This window comes from Equus przewalskii, chromosome 28 (genome assembly GCF_037783145.1).
Source record: "Equus przewalskii isolate Varuska chromosome 28, EquPr2, whole genome shotgun sequence".
Classification (NCBI taxonomy): Eukaryota; Metazoa; Chordata; class Mammalia; order Perissodactyla; family Equidae; genus Equus; species Equus przewalskii.
In genome coordinates this window covers 19,033,673-19,059,791 of record NC_091858.1, presented here as the reverse complement: position 1 = coordinate 19,059,791, position 26,119 = coordinate 19,033,673, and the positions used below count along the sequence as shown (strand labels likewise).

At 36.7% G+C, this 26,119-nt stretch overlaps 1 protein-coding gene across 1 annotated transcript; it reads left to right on the top strand.

The window, feature by feature from the left end:
* The first annotated feature begins 8,285 nt into the window (after positions 1–8,285).
* FGF20 (fibroblast growth factor 20) lies at positions 8,286–17,472 on the top strand. The gene is made up of 3 exons (XM_008529156.2): positions 8,286–9,024; positions 14,416–14,519; positions 16,610–17,472. Exons 1-3 carry the CDS (start codon positions 8,739–8,741, stop codon positions 16,853–16,855), a joined length of 636 nt encoding a protein of 211 aa, XP_008527378.2. The 5' UTR covers positions 8,286–8,738; the 3' UTR covers positions 16,856–17,472.
* Positions 17,473–26,119: the final 8,647 nt, after the last annotated feature.

The window sequence follows — 26,119 nt, the reverse complement described above, 5'->3', positions numbered from 1 at the left end:
GTTTTTTTACTTTGCAAGTGGGGAAATTAAAACGAAGGAGGCTTGGTGGTGTCTGTAGATTCATTCATAGTAAGCAGGTAATAAGCAATGAAAAAAACTAACTATAATCATTTTTCTTAATCTGCTGTTTAATTGCTGATTCTGGGATCAACCAAATAAAGTAATGTGTATGAGTAATGGTGTCAATTTGAACCACAATTTTTGGAAAGCTACACTTCAGTTGCTCTAGAGAATCAGCTTTTATTGCTTTTATTGGGTATCTGCAGTATGATTTGGTAGGAACAGTATTGGAAATGGATGTGAAATATTTTAATTTAAATTATGGCTTTTCCGTTAACTAGGTGGCATTTCTCTGAACCCCATCTTCCTCAACTGTAAAAAGAAAGTCTTTGCTTGGGGTGACCTGGCGAATTAGATGAAAAACATAAAATACTTCCACACTATAATTTTGTGATATATTTAAATGATGACAGATCATATGACATATGAATGAATGATATGTATTTAGCCAGATGCTGTGAAATACGCTACTTCCAAAAGAACTTGGTTATTTTAGAAGTATATTTAATTCAGACACATCTCAAAATACTATCAGTTAAACTTTTCATTGCATGAAGCATAAAAATAATTTCTTCTGTGCTCCAAATAAGGACCGCCGTTAGTTTTGATGATGCTGTAAATCCCATAAACCATCTTTATCTTCTTGCAACCTAGAGCAGAAATTAGAATTTTAAGTGGCCTAAAACCCATGGAAAATTTATAATGATTATCATCGTTAAAATAATCGCTTAGATGTTGTAGCACCAATGGACTTTCATACACATTTATCCAAGTGATTCAAACAACACTTCTGAGAGTTGGGTAGAACATATTTTATCATCCTAATTTTCTAGAAGAAAACACCGAGTTCAGGGAGACAATGTAATTTTCTCAAGGTCTCATATCTATTGAGTGGCAATATCTTGCTTGTGTCTAGCAAGATGAATAAGGAAAGAAAAAAAAAACACAAGGCAAAGATCAAACTGTGTGTTGTTTATTACTCTTGCTGCTTTTTAGAGTTTGTAAAGTGGGGAGTGGGGCTGGATTAGAATAGCCGACAATCCTGAAATAAGTAGGCAATAGCAAAGATGTTCAATGTCTGCAAAATTGTCATTCTGCTTGAATTTGGTCCCCCAGATTATGTGACTTCGCGGTCAGTTAAGGTTCCTTTCTCCACATGTATTCAATACTGTCCACAGAAAACATCCAGCCTGTTCTGGTCAAGGTTTGGGACATTGTGCAGACAGAGACTCTTCTATGCAAACAGTTAAATCTGGGAATTCTGATTTATCTCAATTACCTTACATAGTAGCTGTTGTATTCAGATTTTCTCTCCTATAATTAAAGTGATTCTAATACCTCAGTTATGACCTTTCAAAATTTATATTAAAAACTTTTATTTTGATATAATGTCGTACTTACAGAAAACTAAGACGACTAATACAAAGAACTCCACATACCCTTTACTTACATTCTTCAACTGCTAACATTTCACTCTGTCTGCTTTATCACATTTTCTCTTTTTCTGTTTATAGTCGTAAATACATTTTTTTCTGAACCACTTGAGAATAATTTTGTAGACATCATGACTCTTTATCCATAAAGTTTTATTTTGTATTTCCTAAGACGTTTCCTTATATAACAGAGTACAATTGTCAAAATTAGGAAATTTATACATAGATAATGCTATTATTTAATTCACAGACAATATTAAAAATTTGCCACTTGTTTCAATAATGTCCCTTATGGTTTTATTTTTTTTCTGGTTCAGCCTCCCTACCAGGACCATACATCACATTTCATTTTCATGTATCTTTAGTTTCCTTTAATCTACAACATTTCCTCAACTTTTCTTTGTCTTTCTTGATTTTAACATTTTGGAAGAGTATAGGCCAGTTGTTTTGTCGAATGTCCTTCAATTGGGGCAAGGATGTCTCCACTCATCATGCCTTTTCAACATCGTACTGGAACTACTGGCTAATGCAATAAAATAAGAAAAGGAAATAAAAGCTATATAGACTGGGAAGAAAGAAATGAAACTGTCTTTGTTTGCAGATGACATTATCATCTATGTAGAAAATCCAGAAGAATCAACCAAAACCTCCTGGAATTAATAGGCAATTATAGCAAGGTGGCAGGATAAAAGGTTAATACAAAAGTCAATTGCTTTCCTATATACCAGTAATGAATAAGTGGAATTTGAAATTAAAAACACAATACCTTTTACATTAGCACCCCAAAAATGGAATATTTAGGTCTAAATCTAACAAAATATGTTCAAGATCTATATGAAGAAAACTATAAAACTCTGATGAAAGGCATCAGAGAAAAACTAAATAAATGGAGAGATAGTCCATGTTCGTGAATAGGAAGACTCAGTATTGCCAAGATGTCAGTTCTTCCCAACTTGATCTACAGATGCAGTTCAACCCCAATCAAAATCTCAGCAAGTTATTTTGTGGATATTGACAAATTGATTCTAATGTTTATATGGAGAGGCAAAAGATCCAGAATAGACAACACAATACCGAAAAATAACAAAGTTGGAGGACTGACAATACTTGACCTTAAGACTGACTATAAAGCTACAGCAATCAAGACACTGTGATATTGGTGAAAGAACAGACAAATAGATCAAAGGAACAGAATAGAGAGCCCAGAAACAGACCCACATAAATATAGTCAATAGATCTCTGATAAAGGAGCAAAGGCAATACAATGGAGCAAAAATAGTCTTTTCAATAGATGATGCTGGAACAACAGACATCCACATCCAAAAAAAAAGAAAAAAGAAAGAAAGAAAAAAGAAAGAATCTGGACACAGACCTTAAACTCGTCACAAAAATTAACTCAAAATGCATCATAGACCCATATGTGACATGCAAAACTATAAAACTCCTAGAGGATGACATAGGAGAAAACCTAGATGACCTTTGGTATGGTGATGACTTTTTAGATACAGCACCAAAGCATGATCTACGAAAGATATAATTGATAAGGTGGAATTCATTAAAATTAAAACCTTCTGCTCTGGGATGGATAATGTCAAGAGAATGAGAAGGCAAGTCACAGACTGGGAGAAAATATTTGCAAAAGACACATTTGATAAAGGACGATTATCCAAAATATACAAAGAACACTTAAAATTCAACAAGAAGAAAACAAACAGCCTGATTAAAAATTGGGCCAAAGACCTTAACAGACACCTCATCAAAGATATACAGATGGCAAAAAAGCATATGAAAAGATGCTCCACATTGTATGTCATTAGGGAATTGCAAATTAAAATAATGAGATCACTACACACCTGTTAGAATGGCTAAAATCCAAAACACTGAAAACACTAAATGCTGGTGAAGATATGGAGCAATGGTAACTCTCATTCATTGCTGGTGGGAATGCAAAATGGTATAGCCACTTTGGAAGACAATTTGCCTGTATCTTACAAAACTAAACATACTCTTACCATATGATCCAGCAGTCATACTCCTTGGTGTTTACCCAAAGGAACTGAAAACTTATGTCCACACAAAACCTGTACATGGTTATTTATAGTAGCTTTGTTCATAATTGCCAAAATTTGGAAGCAACCAAGATGTCCTTCAGTAGGTGAATGGATAAATAAACTGTAATACATCTGGACAAGGCAATACTTCAGTGCTAAAAAGTAATGAGCTATAAAGCCATGAGAAGACATAAAGGAAACTTAAATCCATATTATGAAGTGAAAGAAGCCAATCTGAAAAGAATGCGTACTGTATAATTCCAATTATATGACATTCTGGAAATGGCCAGGTAACCAATTTCATTTACTGGAGACCAGGTAAGTAGGTAACCAATTTCACTTATGGAGACAGTAAAAAGATCAGTGGTGCCAGGAGTTGGGAAGGGGGAAGGATGAATAGATGGGACATAGAAGATTTTAAGGAAAATGAAAATACTCTGTATGATACTATAATGATGGATACGTGTCTATGAATTTTATCAAAATGTATAGAATGTACAACACTAAGAATGAATCCTAATGTAAACTATGGACTTTGGAGTATATGATGTGTCTATATAGGTTCATCAACTGTAACAGATATACCACTCTGGTGGGAGATGCTGATAATGGAGGGGGCTATGCAAGTGTGGGGATAGGAGGTATACGTGAAATCTCTGTACCTTTCTTTTATTTGCTGTGAACATAAAACTGCTCTACAAAAAAATAGCCTTTTTTTTTTTCTAAAAAAAAGAAGATGCCCTAGTCCTGGAACCAGACATTTTCCAGGGATTCGTGGGTCATTTTAGTGGGAGATTGAATTGAGAAACTAAGATGTAGGCACTAGGTGTGCTCAATTGCCCCGATATATCTTTGCTTCTAGGCCCTTTCAGTGGACAGAACTAAGACATACAGATACACACCACGTGTTAGTACTGATAACTGCAATTCCAATTCAATACTACAGGATTTCTTCTAGTCTTCCCTTTTTTCATATTTGTAACTCCATTCTTTAACGCTGAAACACCTAGCTATCATTATCGTCAATATATTTACTCATTTGCTCAATCTTACAATACGCTAGTCTAACCCTGATCACTGAATAAAACAATCTTTGTAACTGAAATTCGATATTTGTTTGTGTAACTTTTTTTGTCTTTAGACTTTGATTATATGGTCAAAGAACTGTATTTGGAAGTTAATTAGGTTTAAAAAAAATGTTATTATTCCTTTTTGTGTGGTTATGTTACTCACTTGAATTCAGTTGGATTCATTTGTACCTGGCTGTATTCCATTTCCTCCCTCATTCTTGTTTAATTTATTTTACTTTTTAAAAAATCCAAAACATTAATATTTCCCCAGAAGTCAAAATTCTATAGAAAGTTGTTCTCGAAGAAATGTCACTCCCCCATCTCTTCTACTCCATTCACATCTATCGCAGGTAGTCAATTAATCAGATAACCAATTTCATTAGTTTCTGGCTGATCCATCCTATGTTTATTTGTGAAAAAATAAGCATATACATGTAGAAGTTTCTTATTTTCCTTCTTTCTTACAGAAAAGGTGACATATTATATATAAAGTGTGCTAAAACTTTGCTCTTTTCATTTAATAATATATCTTGGAAACATTCCATGTTAGTTCATAGAGATCTTTCTCAGTCTTGTTTTTTCCAGCTGCATAACTCTGCATTGTGTGAATGTACTATCATTTATTCAATCAGTTTCCTATGTATGGAAATTTGTGCTGTTGCCGATATTTTGTAATTACAAATAATAATAATGTTGGGCAAATGTCCTTTTATTTTATTGGGGGTGTAAGTCATGACTTTTAAATTAGCTGTTTTTCTTTTTCTCAAGTTAAACATATGCAGAATTATTAAAAGGCATTAACTCCTTTTTCATGTATAAAAACAAAGATCCCTGACAATATGCTTGCTGAAAAGCTATATAGAAATCATATGGTCTGGAAAACTGTAACTACATTTTGTGGAAGTAGAAAGTGTACCACATATTTGTATAACAGCAAGGCAAGTGTGGTCTCTAGGAAGTATAGGTAAGGTTGATTAGATTGCAGTGTATACTTAAAAGTTGAATAATGCACTCTTGTAAAACACTCTTCAAAATTATTTAACTTCCCATGATATCATCACAGCATGTGCAAAAAAAATCTTTAGTGTTATCTTTTCCTGTCACATGACTAGTGCAAACAAAAGAAATCCTTATCTTTTTGTTTCTATTCTGGCCCTTTATAAAATGGCATTAAGCACCATTCAAAACTCACACATTAAAGGTTGGGTTTGAGGAAAAAAGATTTATTCTCTATTTAAAACAAATTATATTTGTTAAACTGAAGTTGTCTAGCATCTTATGTGCATAGAAAACTTTACAGTTTTCAAACCACTTTCCTATATATTTTCACGTTTAAGTCTCATAGCAACTCTAGGCATAGTGAACTAAGCAGGAGGTATATTGTACTGCCTTTACAAAAGAGAGAGCAGAGGCATTTAGAGAGTTTAAGAAAATTGCCCTGGGATGTAGGACTCTGGACCAAACCCTGAACTGGAATACAGGACAATTATTTCTCTTTATAAAGTGGGATGTGCCCATCTCATAGGGTCATTGTGGTGATCAAATAAGATAATGCTCTTGAAAATGCTAAAGTTGTACAAAGAGAAGATAGTTCTTTTATTAAAGTATCTGGAAGGGTGACTATATGTAAAATTTCTCCATATTTTAGTCTATATATAAGTAATAAAAGAGATTTGAACAGTCTAAGAGCTATAGATCACACAGCAAGACCTAAAGTGTTCACGTGGGGAAATACTTTATAGACCAAACTAGTACCTCAAGGAGCAAGTGACGATGCTCCAGGCCCATTGTGGAATAATTAACAGCATTACGTGTTGTGCAGAACTTAGACCTTGAAACAAACCTCATTAAAAGGTACTTGATCTTAGTTTTAAACCTTTAAGTATCTCTTCTTTAAAAGTGATCAATGTACGCATTGGCTACTTTAGTTATCCTGCTATGAGATTCATACAACTTTGATCTAAGTTTCTTTGATTTAACACTGCAATTAAGAAGATTTGGTTCAAAGTAAAAGCTCATTGGTTGATGTTTTACACTGCTGTGATAATGTTTACACAGATGTGCTTTGAAATCTTGATTATGGTGGATTTGGGGGTCCTACCACAAGCCAGACTGCTGTGATTTGAAAGGTGAACTAATAGGACATTTACCTGGTGCAACCTTTAAACCAGACTTAGCAATATACATTTCTTAAGTGATTTATCTATTTATTGTTTTTAGCCAGTGTTTTGTTTTATTCCATATCTATCAACAGTAAATCACTTGCTTTAAGGACTCTTTTATAACTTGGTTGCACAAGGGTCAGGACTTAGGGCTGTGGTGATGAAAAGGTGTAACTTTACCTACTTGAAAGCACCTGCCAATTAATTAGCAAAAAAAAAAAACAACAAAAAAAAACCCCTTCAGCACAAATAAAACAGAGCAGACCCATCCATTTGTGCTCCCAGGTTTAGGCTTTTGCTGAACAGACCATGAAACAACACAGAAAAGCTAATCTTTACTGATTCCTGAAACTTTTTGCTCAAGGGAAGCATAAATCTGCCAAATGATTCTCAACTCTTCTGCCACTGAAAAACTTTAACCGAAAGATCTTGAACTTAACTCGTGGTACAAAACCAAAGTTTTAAGGTTTAAGCAGACATGAATCCAACTCCTTCACTTCCAAGACTTTTTATTTCACAAATATGCACAGGCACTCTTCCATGTTTACCAGTAACTGTTCATGTTTCAAAACACATCAAGAATCAACACTGTTTTCGGTTTAGTTGTTTTTATGGTTGAAATGTAAACAAAAAAATTGAGCCTTAAAGAAAATGCAACTAAGAAGAACAGGGAAGTGCTTTTAGATAGGATAAGGGCCCCAGAGGCCACTCATTGTTTATGACACTATTACAGATATTATTTTCTATTCAAAGCAAATATAAGAATGGCCTATTTGGATTTACTCTTAATCCCTAGATTCATGATTATATTATGTTATTATATCATGTTGATTAAAGTCCATGACCTTAACACAGAATTTAAAACGTCTATATGGATAGAAGGCATTCTTGGTTATATCATGTGTTATCTGAGTAAAGATAAACATTAAAGAGAATCTGGGAATGGGGGTGTGTGTGTTCCTAACCTAACCTTGATTATGTAAAGAAAATCCCCCATCTAAATGATAAAAGAAAAGAGTAATGCTTGTACATTTTATTAGTGTTTTAAAATTAGTGAGTTAAACTGTCAAAGCTTTGACTTTCCTTTCATGTATGTCTGGGCAGGTCTAAGCCTCAGGTAACGCCCATTTTCCTTCTCCCTCTCTTACTTTTCTTTGCACCTGTCCACTGCAGGCTCCTCGCAGCTCCCAAAGAGTCCAATTCTCCTCCTCTTCTTTCCTTTTCCTCCTCCTCTCCTCCCCCGTCCCCGTCTTCCCTCCCTCCCTCTTTCCCCTCTTCTATATACCTGCCAAGCTGGCTTCCTTTTAGCAGCAATCTATCACTGCAAAGGAGCTCACATCAAAGGCGGTTGCACAGCAGCAGCCGAACAGCATCACGGTTGTGCCAAAGACAAACGCAAAGAGGAGCCTTGACTGCGCCTCCCCGAAGTTGCTGGCTAGCTTTGGCCAAGTGTGGGAATGATTTTTTGCGACTGCATGGGTAGAGAACCGTCAAGGGCCCCTTTTGGTCACTTCCGAAGAGCAAAAACGTGTTGAGAGGAGGCCGGTTTAAGATTTCAAACAGAACCTCCCCACCGCGCATGAAAGGACTTGATTAGCATATGTCAAGAGGACCGGCATATATACTCGGTGTGTATGTACACAGGACTCTGATCTGATCAGTTTGCGGAGTTGGAGCCCCAGCCCCGGCCCGCCCAGTATTGGCAGCGGCAGCTATAGATGTTTTTGCAAAGCAAGCAGCCGGCTCCCACCTACCCAAGGAAAGAAGATCGCTCCGAGACAGTGAAAGCTTTCCTGCTATCTCAGTGCAAAGTCCATTCAGCGACCTCACAGGAGTAACCGGGCCTTGACTTTTTGCGCGTGTTTTGCTATAATTTTCGCCATTCACCTCCCCATCCCTGCTACACTTTTTGTTGGGGGTCTTTTGTTTTCCGGATTTTCCGCCTCTCCCTCGGGCCTCCCCATGGCTCCCTTAGCCGAAGTCGGGGGCTTCCTGGGCGGCCTGGAGGGCTTGGGCCAGCAGGTGGGCTCGCACTTCCTGCTGCCTCCTGCCGGGGAGCGGCCGCCGCTGCTGGGCGAGCGCCGGGGCGCGGCGGAGCGGGGCGCGCGTGGAGGGCCCGGGGCTGCGGAGCTGGCGCACCTGCACGGCATCCTGCGCCGCCGGCAGCTCTACTGCCGCACCGGCTTCCACCTGCAGATCCTGCCCGACGGCAGCGTGCAGGGCACCCGGCAGGACCACAGCCTCTTTGGTATGTACCGGCACCCCAGCACCCCCCACCCCCAGCTCCTCTTCACCCCCTGCGCCTCCCTCCTCGCCTGCGCCTCCGGGAGGGCTGCGCGGAGCCCAAGGTCCCGGGACCCATCCAGCGCGGAGTGCGGGCGGGGGCTGAAGGGCGGGCCAGCGCAGGAACGAGGAGGACTTTTCCTGCCCGCTTGCAGCTGCAATCTCTAGCAGGCCTGCTGCTCCAGATGCTGGAGGCGGGAGGGGAAAGCGTGGATGCTCCCCACGCACCTTGCTGCCCTTCCTTTCCTGCTGCCTGGGATACCAAGACCTGGACTCGGAATCACATGTATCTTGCAGGCAGTTTTTTAAATCTCTATGTTATTTTCTCCTACTTTCTCTCACATTTCCCCCAGTTTCATCCACTTGAAAATTAATAGCAGGAAGCATTCCGCTTCTTTAAACATGCCCCACAGTTATGCAGTTGATTCTGCGTTCATGGCTGCTGCTCAGAGGGTCGCTCTTGTATAGGGTGTGAGCATTTATGTATCTACCTAGAGAACCGTAAATGTTCACCCGAAGTGGTAACAGATTAACTTTCCGTGGGCCCCGCCGCTACTGTCAGGCTCACCTGGCTGCACTTTGCTGCGCTCTTCAAGTTCTCTTTGGGTGAGAGAGAGAGAAAAAGAAGCCTAGCTGGCTACTGAGCATGCCCAGTCCTTCAGCCAAGATGCTCTTGGAAGCCTGAAAGCAAAGATCTGGGTATTGACCCTATGTAAGAGGAAATGGGGAAGCGAAAGAAGATAGGGGTGGGAACACATAGGGACACATTTCAGAATACCTCCAGCAGTGCCTGGGAGCAGAAGGGGTTAAAAGAAAGGAACAAGCGAATGATTGTTAAGGCACATTGTTAAGACACTAGACTGAGAAATCCTAAGGTTTCTACTGTCGATTACTCCCTAACTAGCTGTGTGACTAGCAATACCCTCACCAGTTTGAGTCTTAGTTTTCTCACCTGTACGATGATGAGATTAAATTAAGTGGTGGCTTTAAGACGCTTTACGGTTCTAACATCCCACGATCTTTCCCCCATTGCAGAAGTTTTCATCATATTAGAGTCAAGGAGATAGCACTCAAAGGATTTGGATCATTAAACTTGGGACATCATTGCAGAGATTTGTTGTATTTTTTTAAAAGGTACCATTTACTTGTCAGCAGCGATGTGAAACTACCCAACACAGAGTCAGCTCCCTTTCCCTTCCTTACCCCTGTGGGATTCTTTGAGAATCTTGTCTCTGAGTCGCCCTCTCTTATCTTGTCCTCATCCCCTTGTTCTTATATCTAATTCCTTTTCTGACTTGTAGCACTCGTTAAAACTTTGGAGAAGTGTAAATCTCGCTTCGAGGGGCATTTGTAGCTCCAAATGTAGAAATGAGCATGTGGTGGTCATTTAGTAGCACTTAAGGGCTTAGAAAATTAACTTTTTAAAACCCATATGTTTGCAGCTTCCACTGATCTCTTCCAAATTCCCATTGACTATGAGTCAAGAGTGTCATGACCCAGTGGCCAACCGTGGGGTCACTTTTGGAAAGTGGTTTCTAAATTGAGGAGGCTGAGATTCTGATTCTAAGGAACGTGGCTGACACCAGGTGGCTCAGTTCTCTTGCCTTTAAGAATTACTGCGCTCCATCCGCTTGTTACAGAAAAATCTTCCAGCTACCAGAAAGATTTAGACATGGACACAAATGCGATAAAGCCCTTAAGTAGAACACACAGAAGTTAAGCTTAGGTAATATTTAGACATCCTGCCTGCAATATATAGCATAGCCATGGAAATTCTGCTTTCAAGACACTTGTAATTCAACTGTAATCTCCCCCAATGACAAGAGTTGCTTCTTCCACTTGCATCTCTGTGTAAGACTGACCCTATGGGAAGAGATTAATAAATATTTGTAGACTTGATAGCATTCATTAAACTCGTATTTAAATCCACTCCTTAAGAAATGAATGTTGCATATCAGAATTACCATCTTATTAGAACTTTTTTTTTGCTAAAATTTTGTGTAATTATTTGGTAATTGCAAAAATATGAGTTAGACTCATTTTGTGCTGATTTGTTACTCTCTGATGGGAGGATACATATCAAAACAGAATATTTACTGTCACACAAGGAGAAGATAACCCACATTAGTTTGGTATCCTAAAGGAGTGCACAGCCTCTATAATGCATTACAGTGCATCCTAGTGGCCTTTGATAGCTAAGACATCATAATTTACTACAAGGGAGTGGAGATGAGAAGAAAGTTTATGTTTAGCCTGTATAACATTATATGCTTCTCTCTATATTTGCCTTCTTTTTCTAGTGTTTCAATTATTAATTTTGAAATTATTTTGCTATTTTTCTTTTAAACATTTCTGTGTCATCAAAGTAAGAATTTTGAAAAAAGCTTAAAAATGGCTATTTGAGATGTTGAAATAAATAATGTGTTTGATAATTATACTAATTTGGCCGTGATTAAATAAAAATGTCAGAATCCTGTATTTTAAAATTTTGAAACCACATCAATAGAAAATAAACAAAAAGGTCCCAGTGGGATTTAAATAATTTCCTGTCTGAGTTAGCTCTACACTTATAACAGAGTTTTTCTGCACAGTAGGATGGCAGGAAGATTTCACCTAATACATAAACATGGAATCATTACTTAAAAAAAAAAAGTTTAGCCTGAGATCAAACGTATTCCTTTAAAGGCTTTTCCTTTATTCTTCCCTATTCTCCACAGATTTGTCTGATGTGGTTGCATTGTGGGTTGACTCACCTGTTTGTTATGATGGGAAAAAAAAAAAAACTGGCTTTGAAAACGATACCAGAAAGACAAAGTACCTTCAAGTCTTTTTATGGGACACTGGGCATTAGAAAATCTATCCAAAATCTGTGATTACCACTTAAGGAAAGTTTTTCATGTCTACTCTTTGTTAAGGAATTAGCTTAGTTGCCACCTCATGTTATAAATAAGAAAGACTTGTCAAATCTCATTTAAGAATCAAATGATTACAAATTGCTCTGCGGTATACTATTTCTTTGAGGAGAAAAAGGATCAGAATTAAAAAGTGTGGCTAAAAACTTTAAGAGGAACACAAAAAACATAACTTTTTTCCCATCATCCCCCATGAGCCCTTGCAAAATTATTTATGCCTGGTTGTGTATGAGGTTTTGGGTGTCATTTAATAATGTTGAAACTATTGAATATAATCATTCTAAGAACATATGTAATTTCTTGTGTTTCTACAACTACATTTTTTTGGGCAAGATGACAGCATTATTTTAAGATGAGGATTAAAGTTTAGATGGTGTACCATTTAGTTTTGCAAGAAAAATGGATACTTTATAAGATCTGTTATATAACTCGTTCATATGGAAATGAAGCTTATATTTTATTGTACTTGAAAACTGGTTCTATTATACTTTCTAATCAGTTAATCAGTTCCTGTCTGTTTTTTGAAAACGAAGAATATCTTAATGTAAATCAGATACTTAAAGAGAATTAAGTTACATAAGAGCCATAGTACACTTTTCAGTTTGAATTTAACATTCAATACAACTTCAAGTAATTATACATTTGTAAGTATGTCCTGGATGAAATTCCACTAATATAACTTCTTCTGTCAATCGTGTTTGGGGCTTCTATTTTTGTTTCTAACAGGAATCACTCACTGAGAAGCTCAATAGTAACTTTGATTTTCATTTGATCCCCATCTCCATATTTGTCATTATAATGGCTATCCAATGGAGTCTGTGTCAATGGCTATATCTTCTCTCTGCCTTAGGCTCTCAATTAGTGACACTGACTCTTTCAAGCCACTTATAGACTATTTAGGAGTGTATTGTTGCTGTAAGATCCTCGATAGCTCTAGTGTTCTACATGATCGCCTAATAGTTTGAAAGAGTTCATTTGAGCTCTTAGCTATGGTTAGACCTTAAGAATCTGTGTTTCTGCTAAAGAGTGAATTAGGCTCTGCACAGACTAGAGCCTTCCGTATAAGCAAATAGCCAGATTTTGTACTTTCCCTTGGTCTTGGGGACATCACGTGTCTAAACAGAAACTTGTACAATAAATTTAGAAATGACTTAAGAGCAGGAATAAGGCTAAATGGTACACGTTTGTACTGTTTGTAGAGCTTAAGAGGGGGTGAAGGGGGAAAAGGTAGAAAACTATTGAGGAAGACAGCTCCAAGCATAGAAAGTATGTCTATATTCTTTTTCACAAGAGTCCAACAAGACAAAGACATAAGTCTAAAAGTTAGTGTTTGCAGTGAAAAAGAGTGATGCAGAGGGAAGTATTAAGGGTTTTTTGGTTTTACTATGGTGTTTTAGTGTATTAAGTGGAGAGTTTTCGATGCTGGTTTACCTATTGATAAGTGAAAATAATTCTAGAAAGTTATTGGTAGCACAATCAACTTGCAGGCTAAATTCTTGATAGTTGGCTATCACCTTTAATGAATTATAAAGTTCTTTTACTTTTTTGGACTATACAATTTATTTTTAAGAATGATGTAACAGGAAACAGCATATTATGTAGTCTATAAAGTTTTGAAACTACAGTATTGTCCTAAAGAAAGAGCGTCCTGAAGTAGAAACATTGGATTAAAGCTCAGAAGATGTGAATTCAAGTATCAGTCCTGTTCATTACAAATGTCATATCCTTAGGCAAGTCAATAAACCTCTTTGAGCCTCAGTTTCTTTATATGTAAAATGAGGGTAATTATATCTTCCATACCTATCTTAGGGGATTGTTTTTGAAGACTAGGTAGGAAATATAAGTAGAAGTCCCTTATAAATCATAAAATAATAAAATATCCATATAAGGTATACTGATTGCTGCTAGTAAAAGATTGACTTGATTGAGAGTAAGCAAAAACAAAACAAAACAATTAGTAGAACATGATGGTAATTAGTGGAATCATGGAGAACTAAGAACACCTCTATTATATATTAGTTTATGATAATAATAGCTTCCATTTGTTGAATGCCTAAATGTGTTAGTCCTTACCTCTCTCCTGTAGGGGGCATTTCACCCATTTGACATATAATGACATTGAAGTTCAAAGAAGACAGATGACTTGCATAGTCAGACTAGCCAGTAAGTTACTGAACTGGAATTCAAACCCAGGTTAGTCTAGTTAAAGGTTCTACACCCTTAACTTACCACGATGAGAAATTTTTTCCTTTTTAGGTTTTTTTTTTTCATCTGTAAAACGGGAGGATCATCATAATAAGATAATTGTATAGCGCTTTTCAATTTACAAAAGACTTTCACCTAAATCATTATTTTTAGCAATATTGGTCTATTACTATCTGGAAGATCCTCATTATCATATGTTCATTAACAAATGCAAATTATTATTTTGTTTATAAATTCAGGTATCCTGGAGTTCATCAGTGTGGCAGTGGGACTCGTCAGTATTAGAGGTGTGGACAGCGGTCTTTATCTGGGAATGAATGACAAAGGAGAACTCTATGGATCAGTATGTATTTTTAAAAAATTGTTGTAATTCTTAAAATAATGACTATCCATTTTGTAAATAAAATATCTACCAATAATGAATGTCATAAGAAATATATAAAATAAATTTATGTAAAAATTAAAAACCTATATCCCGATAAATTACCACGTGTCTGGGCCATAGTATAGTAACTCACTTTCATTTTTTAAGCCTCAAACTTTTCTTTCAGCTCGCTAGTTCTTTTTGACCATTATCCTGGGTTTTTCTACCTTCCTCCATATTTTGATCACTCCCAACAGAAACAGAGAAAAATGAGAGCATTTTCTTCTTACCATGTTACATTCTTTTCACCTTTCCATTCGTTTAATGTAAATTTTCTCTACCTATTATCATCCTCCATCACTAAGTACATGTGACTTACTCACTGATCTTCATATATAGGAGATGAGTGAACGAAATTTTAGGATATTTAAGCAACAACAGAAAATGACAACCACACTGGTTTGACCATATCTACAGTCTTTGATAATTACAATAGCCATGAACTCACTCAGAGTTGCATTAGGCAATTTTTAACTTGCCACTGAGGGTAAAAGCACATTCCTGGGTCTACTATAAGTGTTTTAAATATGGGGCTTAAAGTAAACTTTTCAGGTTAACATTTCATCAGTATAAATTTTGTTGTTGTGTTTTTTTTCTTTTACAACAAAGCAGCAGCAACAACTCAAAAATTAGAGTAACAGGATAATATAAAACTGCACTGGCAGTACAATGTAGATTTTTCTCTTTCACTAGTAACATTTTTATTTGTTCCCAGTTGCTTATTTAATTTTAAGAAAATTGGTAAAGTGTAAATATGTGCCACTCTTCCCCCATCCTCTTGTATGAAATCCCTTCTTAAAGTCAAAGTCTCTCTAACTATCTCCAAAGAGAATTTACTTGTTTATGATTTAGCAAATGGCACTATTTGGTACCTTATTTTTCTTAAAATATCAATTGAGACCACAATATACAGTTACAATCTCAATATACAATGAGAAAAATTGGTTATAGTATTTCAGTAAGTGGTATTCCAGTTAGCGTCTGTTCTTCGTAAGGGCAAAACTTGCCCTTTCTTGGCTTTCTGTCAGCTCAGAAGAAAGAGAAATAATGTCTTGTGTAACAATCATAAGAATACGATTACAATTAAAAGAGAAAAATATGCACATAATCTTCCTTCTTCATGTATGTGTTGGATTAAAAAAGCTACTATGGCCTATCCCTTAGAATAATACACAGTCCACCTTGAAAAGACAAGACATTGCTGGGCTTTTATTATATTTACCTAATAGGAACATCCAGATAAAAGTTAATCATGGGGAGAGCTGGCCGGGTGGCGCAGTGGTTAAGTTCTCACTTTCCTCTTTGGAGGCCCAGAGTTCGCCAGTTTGGACCCTGGGTGCGGACATGGCACAACTTGGTAAGCCATGCTGCGGTAGACGTCCCACATGTAAAGTAGAGGAAGATGGGCACGGATGTTAGCTCAGGGCCAGTCTTCCTCAGCAAAAAGAAGAGGATTGGCAGCAGATGTTAGCTCAGGGCTAATCTTCCTCAAAAAAAAAAAAAGTTAATCATGGAGAATACGTCATCAATTAATATAGTCATAGAGGGAAGATATATGATTTAGAATGATCATCTTGAATTAGGAATTTGGATGTTAGCAAGATCTTGAAATCTTTCAAGATAATGCAAGAGATTTGCTATGTTGAACTTTGTCATCTAATGATGGCGCAAGATAAACTACAGGCTCATTTGGTGGTGATGGTGGTAGGAAGGAGATAAAACAGAGCATGAGAAAGTTCTGAGTATTTATTAAGTATTTGAAAATAAAATTGAGAATTGATGTTTAACTTAAAGTTCTTTGAAGTAAACTGCTAGATGGAGTCAGCTGGAAGAAAGAATTCTAGATAACATATGAATTAAAACAAAAAAACACAAAAACAATTTAATCTTCCTCCTTTTTTGACAAGGATATAGTTATAAGCAAAGAAATAAAAATATAGAGCTCAGGCTTTTCTAAGGAAATTCTCTCGAAGGCATCTTTTTAATGGTAGTTACTTTCTTTCTTTTAGGAGAAACTGACTTCTGAATGCATCTTTAGGGAGCAATTTGAAGAGAATTGGTATAATACCTATTCATCCAACATATATAAACATGCGGACACTGGCCGCAGGTATTTTGTGGCACTCAACAAAGATGGAACTCCAAGAGATGGTGCCAGGTCCAAAAGACATCAGAAATTTACACATTTCTTGCCTAGACCAGTGGATCCAGAAAGAGTTCCTGAATTGTACAAGGACATACTGATGTACAGTTGAAGTGTGGCAGTGTCTTTGCTAAAGAACTAAACCACAACCATACTTTCTTATCATAGTTCTCATCATAAAATAATAACCCAGGAAGACGTTCAGAAGGTTACAGAGTCTGCTTTCCACTGGGAGACTGAATTTGGAAAGAATATTGAGAACAAACAAAAAAAATATTTTGACTTGAAGTAGATCAAGATCTCTCTTTATAAGTGGATTAAGTTCCCTTAGGAACACAGGCTCGGTCCTTACTAGTAGATTGAAGCCGAAAAATCTGTTAAACTGTGGATAATGGGAACCCCACCTAGTTTGCTGCTGGTGCCTCACCTCTCTGGATTATGTTTACTTTAAAAGTTACATTAAAAATAGATACTTCATGTTGAAGAAATGGATTGACATAGTTGGCCAAGATTATTGTTACATAAATTCTAAGGACCTTGTATGATTTTCCAAGTTACAGAATTATATGTAAAAAGCCTGGGGGAAATGTGGACTATGAAACATGCCACACCAAGACAGAACATTTTTTTAAAGGATGGACCTATTTATACATTTTCAATTTGCAAATATTTATTATATATATTTATTTATTAAAGAGTTTATTTTTTACTGGTATATGAAGATAATACAAAGAGAAAAAACACAAAAATTCCTTTATTGTGCCATTTCTTTGTTGTGGTGTCTTGGGCTGTGAAGAAGACATCATTATGCAACACATTAAGCATAGAATAAGATCTTGGATTTCTTTTTAAAAATAAAGTATAGCATAGATTATATTTTTTTGCATTCACTTGCCTTCTAAATGTAAAATTGGTTCCTTTGGCCTAGAAAAATGCATTATCAATTTGTATTGAATTCACGCATTCAAAAGGGAATTAAACATTTTTATTTTGTGTTTTGGTTTCATTTCTTTTCAGGTAAAAGTTATTCTATTTATAAAACATATTTTTAAAATGATAAAATTCTAAGTTCCCTAGAGAAAAAACTTTGGTATTTAGAGAACTCGTAATATTGAAAATTATCAAACATTATAGGCAAATTTTGCTTACTTACTTTTTTGATTCGATGTGAGCCCTGCATCATGGAGCTTAATATCTAAAAGTGGAAACAGATAGTAAACAAGTAAACTAACAAATACCATAATTGTGAATTGTGATGTGCTCTGTGAGGAAAACAAGGTTCAGGCATGGAAAAAAAGAGAGAACAAAGTTAGGATGAATCAGAGAAGGCTTCTCTAAAGAGGTGATGTTTATGACGGACCTTAAAGGATAAGAAAGAGCCAGCCAGGCTAAGAGGAGAATCAAAGTCTTACAGGAAGAGGAAACAGTGAGTCTGGAGTCACTAAGGCAAGAAAGAGCTTTGTGGCTAGAGCTTAGTGACCAACTGGCAGAGTGACACAGATGAGTTTAGATAGCTATGCAGTTACAAATCCTGTAGGTTGTTAAAGGCCTTTCTGAGGTTTTATTTTCTCTTGCCCAGTAGTTGTCAGTGTCACCACTCTTAGATGTGACAGTCAATTTTGGGGATGTGGTAATGATAATGGTAGCAGCTGCCACCAGTTACCAATGTGAAAGGCCTGGTAAAACACAGATTGCCGGGCCCCAGCCCCAGAATTCGATTTGTAGGTCTGGTGTGGGTTCTAAAAATCTGTATTTTTACTGGGTTCCCAGGTCATATTGATGCAGTTGGTCTGGAGACCACACTTTGAGAACCACTGGTCTAGAGCAGTGTTTCTCAAACTTTAACGTACATAAAACGTCACCTGGGGATCTTTTCAAAGGATGGATCTGTTAAACCGTAGCCCTATGGGAGCAGGCTATCTGAGATTTTGCATGTCTAACAATATCCCAGGTGATGCTTGATGCTGCTAGACCATGGACCACACTTTGAATGGCAAGACTGACTGTTCCTTTAATGCTGTCTGGAGTTATTCCTATTAGTTCATCCTCTCATTACTTAAACAAATGACGGTGATGTGTAGGGTGAGCGTAGGGAGTTCAACGTACAAGTTTAATAAAGCTACATGGGAATGTGTGTGTTTGTGTATTGGGGGAGGGTTGTGTGTACACTTGAGTGTCTGCAGCATGAGAGAGAGAGAAATGTTTTAGCTCAAAACCTCTTGGTTTTATGAATGTGAAAAATAGTAAAAAAAATGGTTTAGCAGTAATATTTTAAAAATCTTCAGGATAAAGTAATTCATATTTTTACTTTTACTTAGAAATGAATAGTTTTGGTTCAATGTTTGACACCTGTATTTAAAGTATGTGTTCCAAAGCAAACATTATGCAAGTATTTCAAGTCTTTTGCAAAATGATGCTGGTGCATAAACTTGTATCTATGGAGGAAGTTGTATAATTAAAGAGAGTACATTGATCAAAGATGGCCCACAATAAATATTGTCACCCAATCAAAATTTTTGTGTTTTTGAGATATAACAGGAATATAGGTCTAAATTTTTTTTATTGTGATAACTACTTGCAGTGATTTGAGATATGAACTATGATTGAAGCAATGGCTTTACAAACTCTCGGAAAACTAGGAAGTCACTATATCTTGTATTCTCATTACATTTCTATATTGCCATCTCTTCCTATGTCAGAAAAACTATTTGCATCTGCTGAATTGTACTATTTGAAGAAATGATCTATTAGGTATCTGAATAGATTTCCCTTGGTATTCCTAAATGGAAATGGTGTGTGAACATATTAATTCATATATGGAAGGGTAATAATTTGGTTTATTATCAAATCAATATTTTGAAAACCATTTATTATATCCTTAGCATGCTTGGTGAATATGTCACCCATTAGTCAACCTCTTGCTTCTTTAATTTTCTTTTATTTTTAAATATTGTATTAGCAATCATGTATTAATTTACATTTTCCATTCTTTCTTGCTTGGACTATTAACTATCATTTACCAAACTTCTCTACATTTTCTGCAATGATAACAGAAATCTAAATACATGGGGGTAGAGGGACCTCTTGCTGTGCCAATTTCAAAGATTTTCATTTTAGTTAAATGCAATGTCAAAACAGTTCAGGAGCTTAAAGCGATTGACCATTTGTGAGATTATAAATATATCAAAAACTTAATATATAAAAGTTAGAAAACCATTCAGGCTATCACTTAATATTTATAATGCAGTTTATGGAAATTGCCAGTTTTGTGAATTAACTAACCATCAGAAATATTTTATATGTATATACCAAAACTCTAACTTCAATAGATAAGTTATTATGCCTATGAATAAGCAATTTCTGATTTCTAACGATAAAATTAAAAAAGCTGTTATACGTTATTGGTAAGTGAGGAATTAGTACATAAAATGACTCCTGTGTATTCAGTGCATGCTGCTTCCACTAGCAAATATAATTTAGGACATCCAGGGAGAATTTAGTCCAGATAAATCCTGATTTCAAGTTTCTGACAATCAACACTTTTATGTTTCCATTTCAGTTTATTCTAGACAGAGAGCTACATACTGATGTTGGGCCCAATTAACCTCAGCCTGCTGGTTTCCAGGATATCTTGGCTCTCAAGATAAATGATATGTGAGGCTAAGGCATATCACTTTCCTCTAGCCAACAATATAGTACTACTATTTAGGGAATTTGGGTTAGTAGTATAATGTTGGTTGGTGTGATTAATTTGACGCATATAATTCCTTGACCCAATGTTAGAATTGTTCAGTCTCTTCCTTCTGACAGAGAAGGGGTCTAGTTCTTCAGAACAAACCTAAATATTTTTACAGAACTTGCAACAAATCCTATTCTAAGGGTCTCAAGCTAAGCCTGCTAAGCAAACCTACTGTGGACTAATAGTGTGCACAGGGACAATCCTGAAGAAGTTGTAGGGCGGAGGGTAGACACATCCTTAACGCAATTGGTTGAATGGTTCACTTCTGGTTGAACAGAACAATTCTGCAGCTCACACCTGGACATTTAAGTTGTTTAAAAGGTCTCTTTCTTTCATGTGGTTGTAAATATGTAAATAATAGTGCAGAACTGAAGAAACAGTTTTAAACTGGTGATATTTATACCTAGCACCAATTTGTCTTCCAGTGTGGACTTGACTTACAAAGTGTGCAAGATGATTTATTTTAAAACACTTCCTCCCACTTTTTCCTGAGCATGTTAGAGCAGGTTTCATTGTTCCTGTAATTATTTTCTCCCCAACGTAACTCTAGTTCTTTGGGCACAGGCAGATTTTGCAGAGTCTGCCTCATTAGAGAAGCGATATGTTGATGGTTAGTTTTTTTCAACAGGATTTTGCAAGAGAATTAAGCCCTATAGAAAATAATGCGAGTGACTATGTCTTAATTCTTCCTCGGAACATATCTGGTATCATTTTAGATTTATAGAACATAAGTAATGTATTACACATAGTGGGTTCCTTAGTGCTTAATTTTTTTAGGATACCTGTGGAGAGCCTGTTGTGAGGTTGGCTGTAATATTGTCAGCGTGCCCCCCGGGGGCGCAGAATTGACCGTTTCCTACAGGCATCAGATATGTTAATATATTTCTATTCCAGCTTAACCAAAATTATATATGCCACAAGATTTTTAATGTGTGGGTAGTGTCAGAATAATCTGGATATGACCCTAAAGCCAATCAGATCTCAGGAGACTAAGTGGTCCATCCTATTTCATATCCTTCATATTTCTGCACCAAAGGCCTCATCATGCTGTGATGGTGCAGGTGCATTGCCTTGGACTTGTGGCAACAGACGCTGAATGTTCTACCCAACAAATAGAAACATTTAATTTACATTGTAATGCTGCTGGAAGTGTTCTTTTGAATCATGTTGATTCATTAACCACCCAGAGACAATCTTGGAAAGTATTTAAATCAACCTTCATTAGCATCTATTAACTTTTCTAGTTGTTAAAATGAAACAGATTGCTTTCTTTCCTGGTGGACTGTTTTCCTACATGTCCCAGCCATCACTCTGTTCAGTGTATGGTTGGATGTAATTAATGCTTTGAGACCACAGCTCTTCTCTGCATAGAGACCACTCTGGCAAGGGATGCTGAAACGTATCAAAAGGCCCATGACAGGGGTTAAATGTTTCCATATATGCTGAAAGTGGCTTTGCTTCTCATTCAGGCCCCAGGAGTGCAGTTGATTGGGATAAGTTGGGCGTAGTGAAGCCGTATCCTAGTCTTGTACCTAGTCTGCCACTAAAGCTCCCTGTCTGATTTGGCTTCCAGGTGGTTCACATGTATCTTGTCATTCATTTGATCAAAGGGAGTTTGAATATTTGTTTTAAGATTTCTGGCATCCAGAAATGAATATCTCTCCTCATTTCATCAACGGGTTTTCCCCAACGTGGTTATAATGTAAGAAAATATAGTTTTAGACCCAAATGTTTACTTTTATTTTTCTAACCAACCCACGTTTTTTTCCCCAATGAGCCATGTACTCTGTCCCAATTCAGTAAATATGTTAACTCTACTTCTGTTTTCTCTCTGGTGCTTTAACAAAGAAGCATTCAGGACTTATCATTTGTATTGCACCAGATGCCTTCTTAGTGGTGAATATGACCAAGTATGTCTGAGGTTCTAGAAAATTTATTGGCCAGACTGTTGCCTCATCTCGTTTGCCATGGGGTGTGAGTTCTGGGAGGCAGCACAGTAAGGGGAACAATTATTGAGAAGATAAATTATTATCTTGAGGAAGACTCTACCTCCAATCAATTGTTTGCCCTGAAACTGAGATTTGGGTGGCTACCATAGCTTGTGGTATTTGAAAGTAACAATCTTGGAGGTATCAGAGTGAAGAGCGCAGAGGTCAAGAACAGTGTCTCTTAGAAGAAGCAGTGCACCTTGGGAATCAGTAAGGGTGCCCTTGCCAAGGGCTGGCCTCCAGTGTGCAGCACTCTTCTGTGAAGGGCATTAATCTATCCTGATTACACTGCTTCCATTTAACAATGGAGAGCTCATTTGCCCATTTTTCCTTGAGAGTACTTGGGTGTCAGATATAATCAAATTCTTGGTGGTGGCAAAAGTCTTGATATTCTCTCTTTTAGTTGCTCTGTTTTAACTATCTCCCAATGAATGGCTGATAACTGGTTTCAAAATGAGTACACCATTTTGGACACCTGACGACTTTGTCATCTCCTCAGGGACATGCCAATGATTCTATGTCAAGGGACTGCTGGAGAGTTGTGTCTTGGTAATATTGGCTGAGAGGTCAAATATCTGAGAAACTGTAAGGAACCTGCTGTTCAGGAGGCCATGTAATCTATTGACAAGACTGCAGCATAATACTCTGATGTGTCAATATCTGTACATGGCACTTACTTTCTTTGCATTCTGTTTAGTGATGTGGATTTCAAGAACAAAAACTTTGCCTTATTTAGTGCATAATTTATTTGTTTTGAATAACAGTACTCACAGAAAAGTTATTGTTTGGTGAAGTGCCCTTGAATTTCTTTTTTCTGTTAAATTCTTTTATCAGTTTTAGTCATCAAACTAATAAGGGCAGACAGAGCCGCAGATACAATTATTTCCGACTGCTACTCAGTGTGCCATCCATGAAACGAATATATTTGAATTAGGTCAAGGACACCTATTTAAATTTTACCTTATTAGATTATAACATAGTGCTAGAGAATTTATCGCTTTAGGACAATAAGGTATAATTCTGGCAAATGAGGGCAAACTACATTGGTGACCCAAATTAATAGGGATCTTAAAGAATGCATTTGCTACACTGGTGACTACAGATTACTAAAAAGTTGATTTCAATGTCCATCTCCATTTTGGACTAGTCAAAGTAGGGAGTTAAAGGGGTAAATGGTGTATGGGATTATTCCCAGGTTCTTCAACACGTCTGTTACGTAATTTGTTATACTCCTACTGCACCTTGGTACTATTTCATATTTGCAATTGTGATGACACAGGGCTGTTTACTTTCTCCCCCATATCCTTCAATAGTCAAAATAATTTTTCTCCTTATATTCAAGTTTCCCAGACTTGTTATCTTTGATCCTGTATCTAAAAGCCCGCGAGATTCTTGAGTATTATCCTTTGTTCAAAACAGATTGCAAGGTTTAGAGTCTCTCCAGGCAGATCTAATGTTTTAATGGATCTGAATGTTAAGGACTTTGGGGCAATTTGTCCTTCCATTTCAGAGAGTAGGCCTGATCTCCAGACTTTAGGGCCAGCCTTCTTAAAGTAAGAGTGATCAGAAGGAATCAAAGGAAATGCTTTAGAAGTTGTCCTTTGTTTTTCATGTGAAGGGAGTTTATCCTTAAGATTTATGAAGTCCTTGTCTCAGTGTTCCCTCTCTTGGCTCAGCTCCCAGTAGTTTGGAAGTGGCTTGTTGCTATCCGTGTGGAGGGTTTGCCAAGGTTGTTGCTATGGCTGCAGTGCCTGCAAGGTTAGCTGATTCTTCTGTCCTGTTGATCTCCTCTGAATCTTAGCAACTTGCCAGTCTTCCTCTTACAAATTGGGGGATGTTATCCCAAATCTAATGAGCCTTTGTCTTAGCCCACGGGGAGATTGTTGTGCAGACAGCAGGCCCAATTCCAATCCAAATTCTCCAGCAATTTCCCATCATATTCATGCTTCCATGAAAAGCTTTGGGGAGGTAGAAACCTAACACTTTGGGAGACACTTAAGATACCCATTTCTTTGCATTTCAGCATGAAGATAATCATCTGGCTTGTTGGGTTCATCTATCCCGTTCTTCAGAGCTGTAGCTATATGAAGTTCTTTCTTTCTAATCTCCTTGATCTCTTGCTTATCAGTTTTCCATGGCCAGGGTTACCCCACCACTGCTTGCAAATCAAGTGGTTTCCATACTTGTCCCACCATAGAAACAAAGCATTAATTTCGATGGAGGTGTTTCCCCTCACATATTGTATTCACTACTTCTCATTTTTTTTATTGTGCTAAAATATACATCACATAAAGTTTACCTTTTTAAACCATTTTTAGGTGTACAGTTCCGTGGCATTAAGTATATTCACATTGGTTGTGCAGCTGTTACCACCATCCATCTCTAGAACTCTATTTTCCCCAACTGAAACTCTATACCCATTAGAAATGAACATCCCATTGCTCTTTCTCCTCAGCCCCTGACAACCCCCATTCTACTTTCTCTTTCTATGAATTTGACTACTCTAGGAAACTCATATAAGTGGAATCATACAAGATTTGTCCTTTTATAACAGGTTTATTTCACTTAGCAAGGAACTTTTCAAGGTTCATTCATGTTGTAACATGTGTCAGATGCTGTCAGATTTTAAAGGTTGAATATTTTTCCATTGTATGTATATACCACATTTTATTTATACATTCATCTGTTGATGGACACGTGGTCTATTGTGCAAAACCGCTATGAACATGGTTGGACAGCTATCTGTTCAAGTCCCTGCTTTCATTTCTTTTGGTTCTATTACTTAAAAATTTTTATTAAATGTTCTTTTAAAAAAAACTTTGTTGTAATTAAGAGAGTATTAAAAAAACTTTATTGAAATATAATTTACCTAGAATAATTCAAAGATTTTAAGTGTAGAGTTTTGTGACTTTTGACAAATATGTACACTTACGTAACCACCACTACACCCACGATAAAGAATATTTCCATCAGCCCAGACTTATCCTCCCTGCCCATTGCAGTTACTCCCTCCTCTAATCAAAGCTCGAGGCAGTGACTGATCTCCTTACTGTCGCTGTAGATTAGCTTTTATTTTCTAGAATTTAGTATAGTTGCAATCATTCACTATGAGCTCAATGTTTTTGACATTTATCCATCTTGTTGCAGGTACCTTCCTCTCTATTGCTGAGTACTATTCCATTATACAGACATAATATAATTTGTTTATATAATCAACAGTTGATGGATATCTGGTTATTTCCAGGGCTATTATGAATAAAATTGCTTGGAACACATGTTTTAAATTCTCTTGGATAAATATCCAGGAGTGGAATCGCTGAGTTGTATTTATAACAAACTGCCAAAGTAGTTGTACCCTATTACATGTAAAAGAACATTGCGTAAGAGTTCTGGTTGTTCCACATCCTCATCAATACTTGATATGAACATTCTTTTTCGTTTTAGAAATACTAGTGATGTAGACGTGTCTCATGTAATTTTCATTTACATATAATATGCATTTTATTTAACTAATTAAATTCCCTAGTGATTGATAATGTTAAACATATTTTCATGAGCTTATTTGCCACTGTATATCTTCTTTGGTAAAACATCAATTCAGATGTTTTATCTATATTTATTGGGTTATTTATCTTATTATTACTGATTG

Bases quoted from the DNA above. Each gene is read 5' to 3' on its own strand.
- FGF20 (XM_008529156.2), top strand. From the start codon at position 8,739: ATGGCTCCCTTAGCCGAAGTCGGGGGCTTCCTGGGCGGCCTGGAGGGC. The intron at 9,025-14,415 runs GTATGTACCGGC...TTATAAATTCAG, and splicing joins GCAGGACCACAGCCTCTTTG to GTATCCTGGAGTTCATCAGT. The intron at 14,520-16,609 runs GTATGTATTTTT...TCTTTCTTTTAG, and splicing joins AAGGAGAACTCTATGGATCA to GAGAAACTGACTTCTGAATG.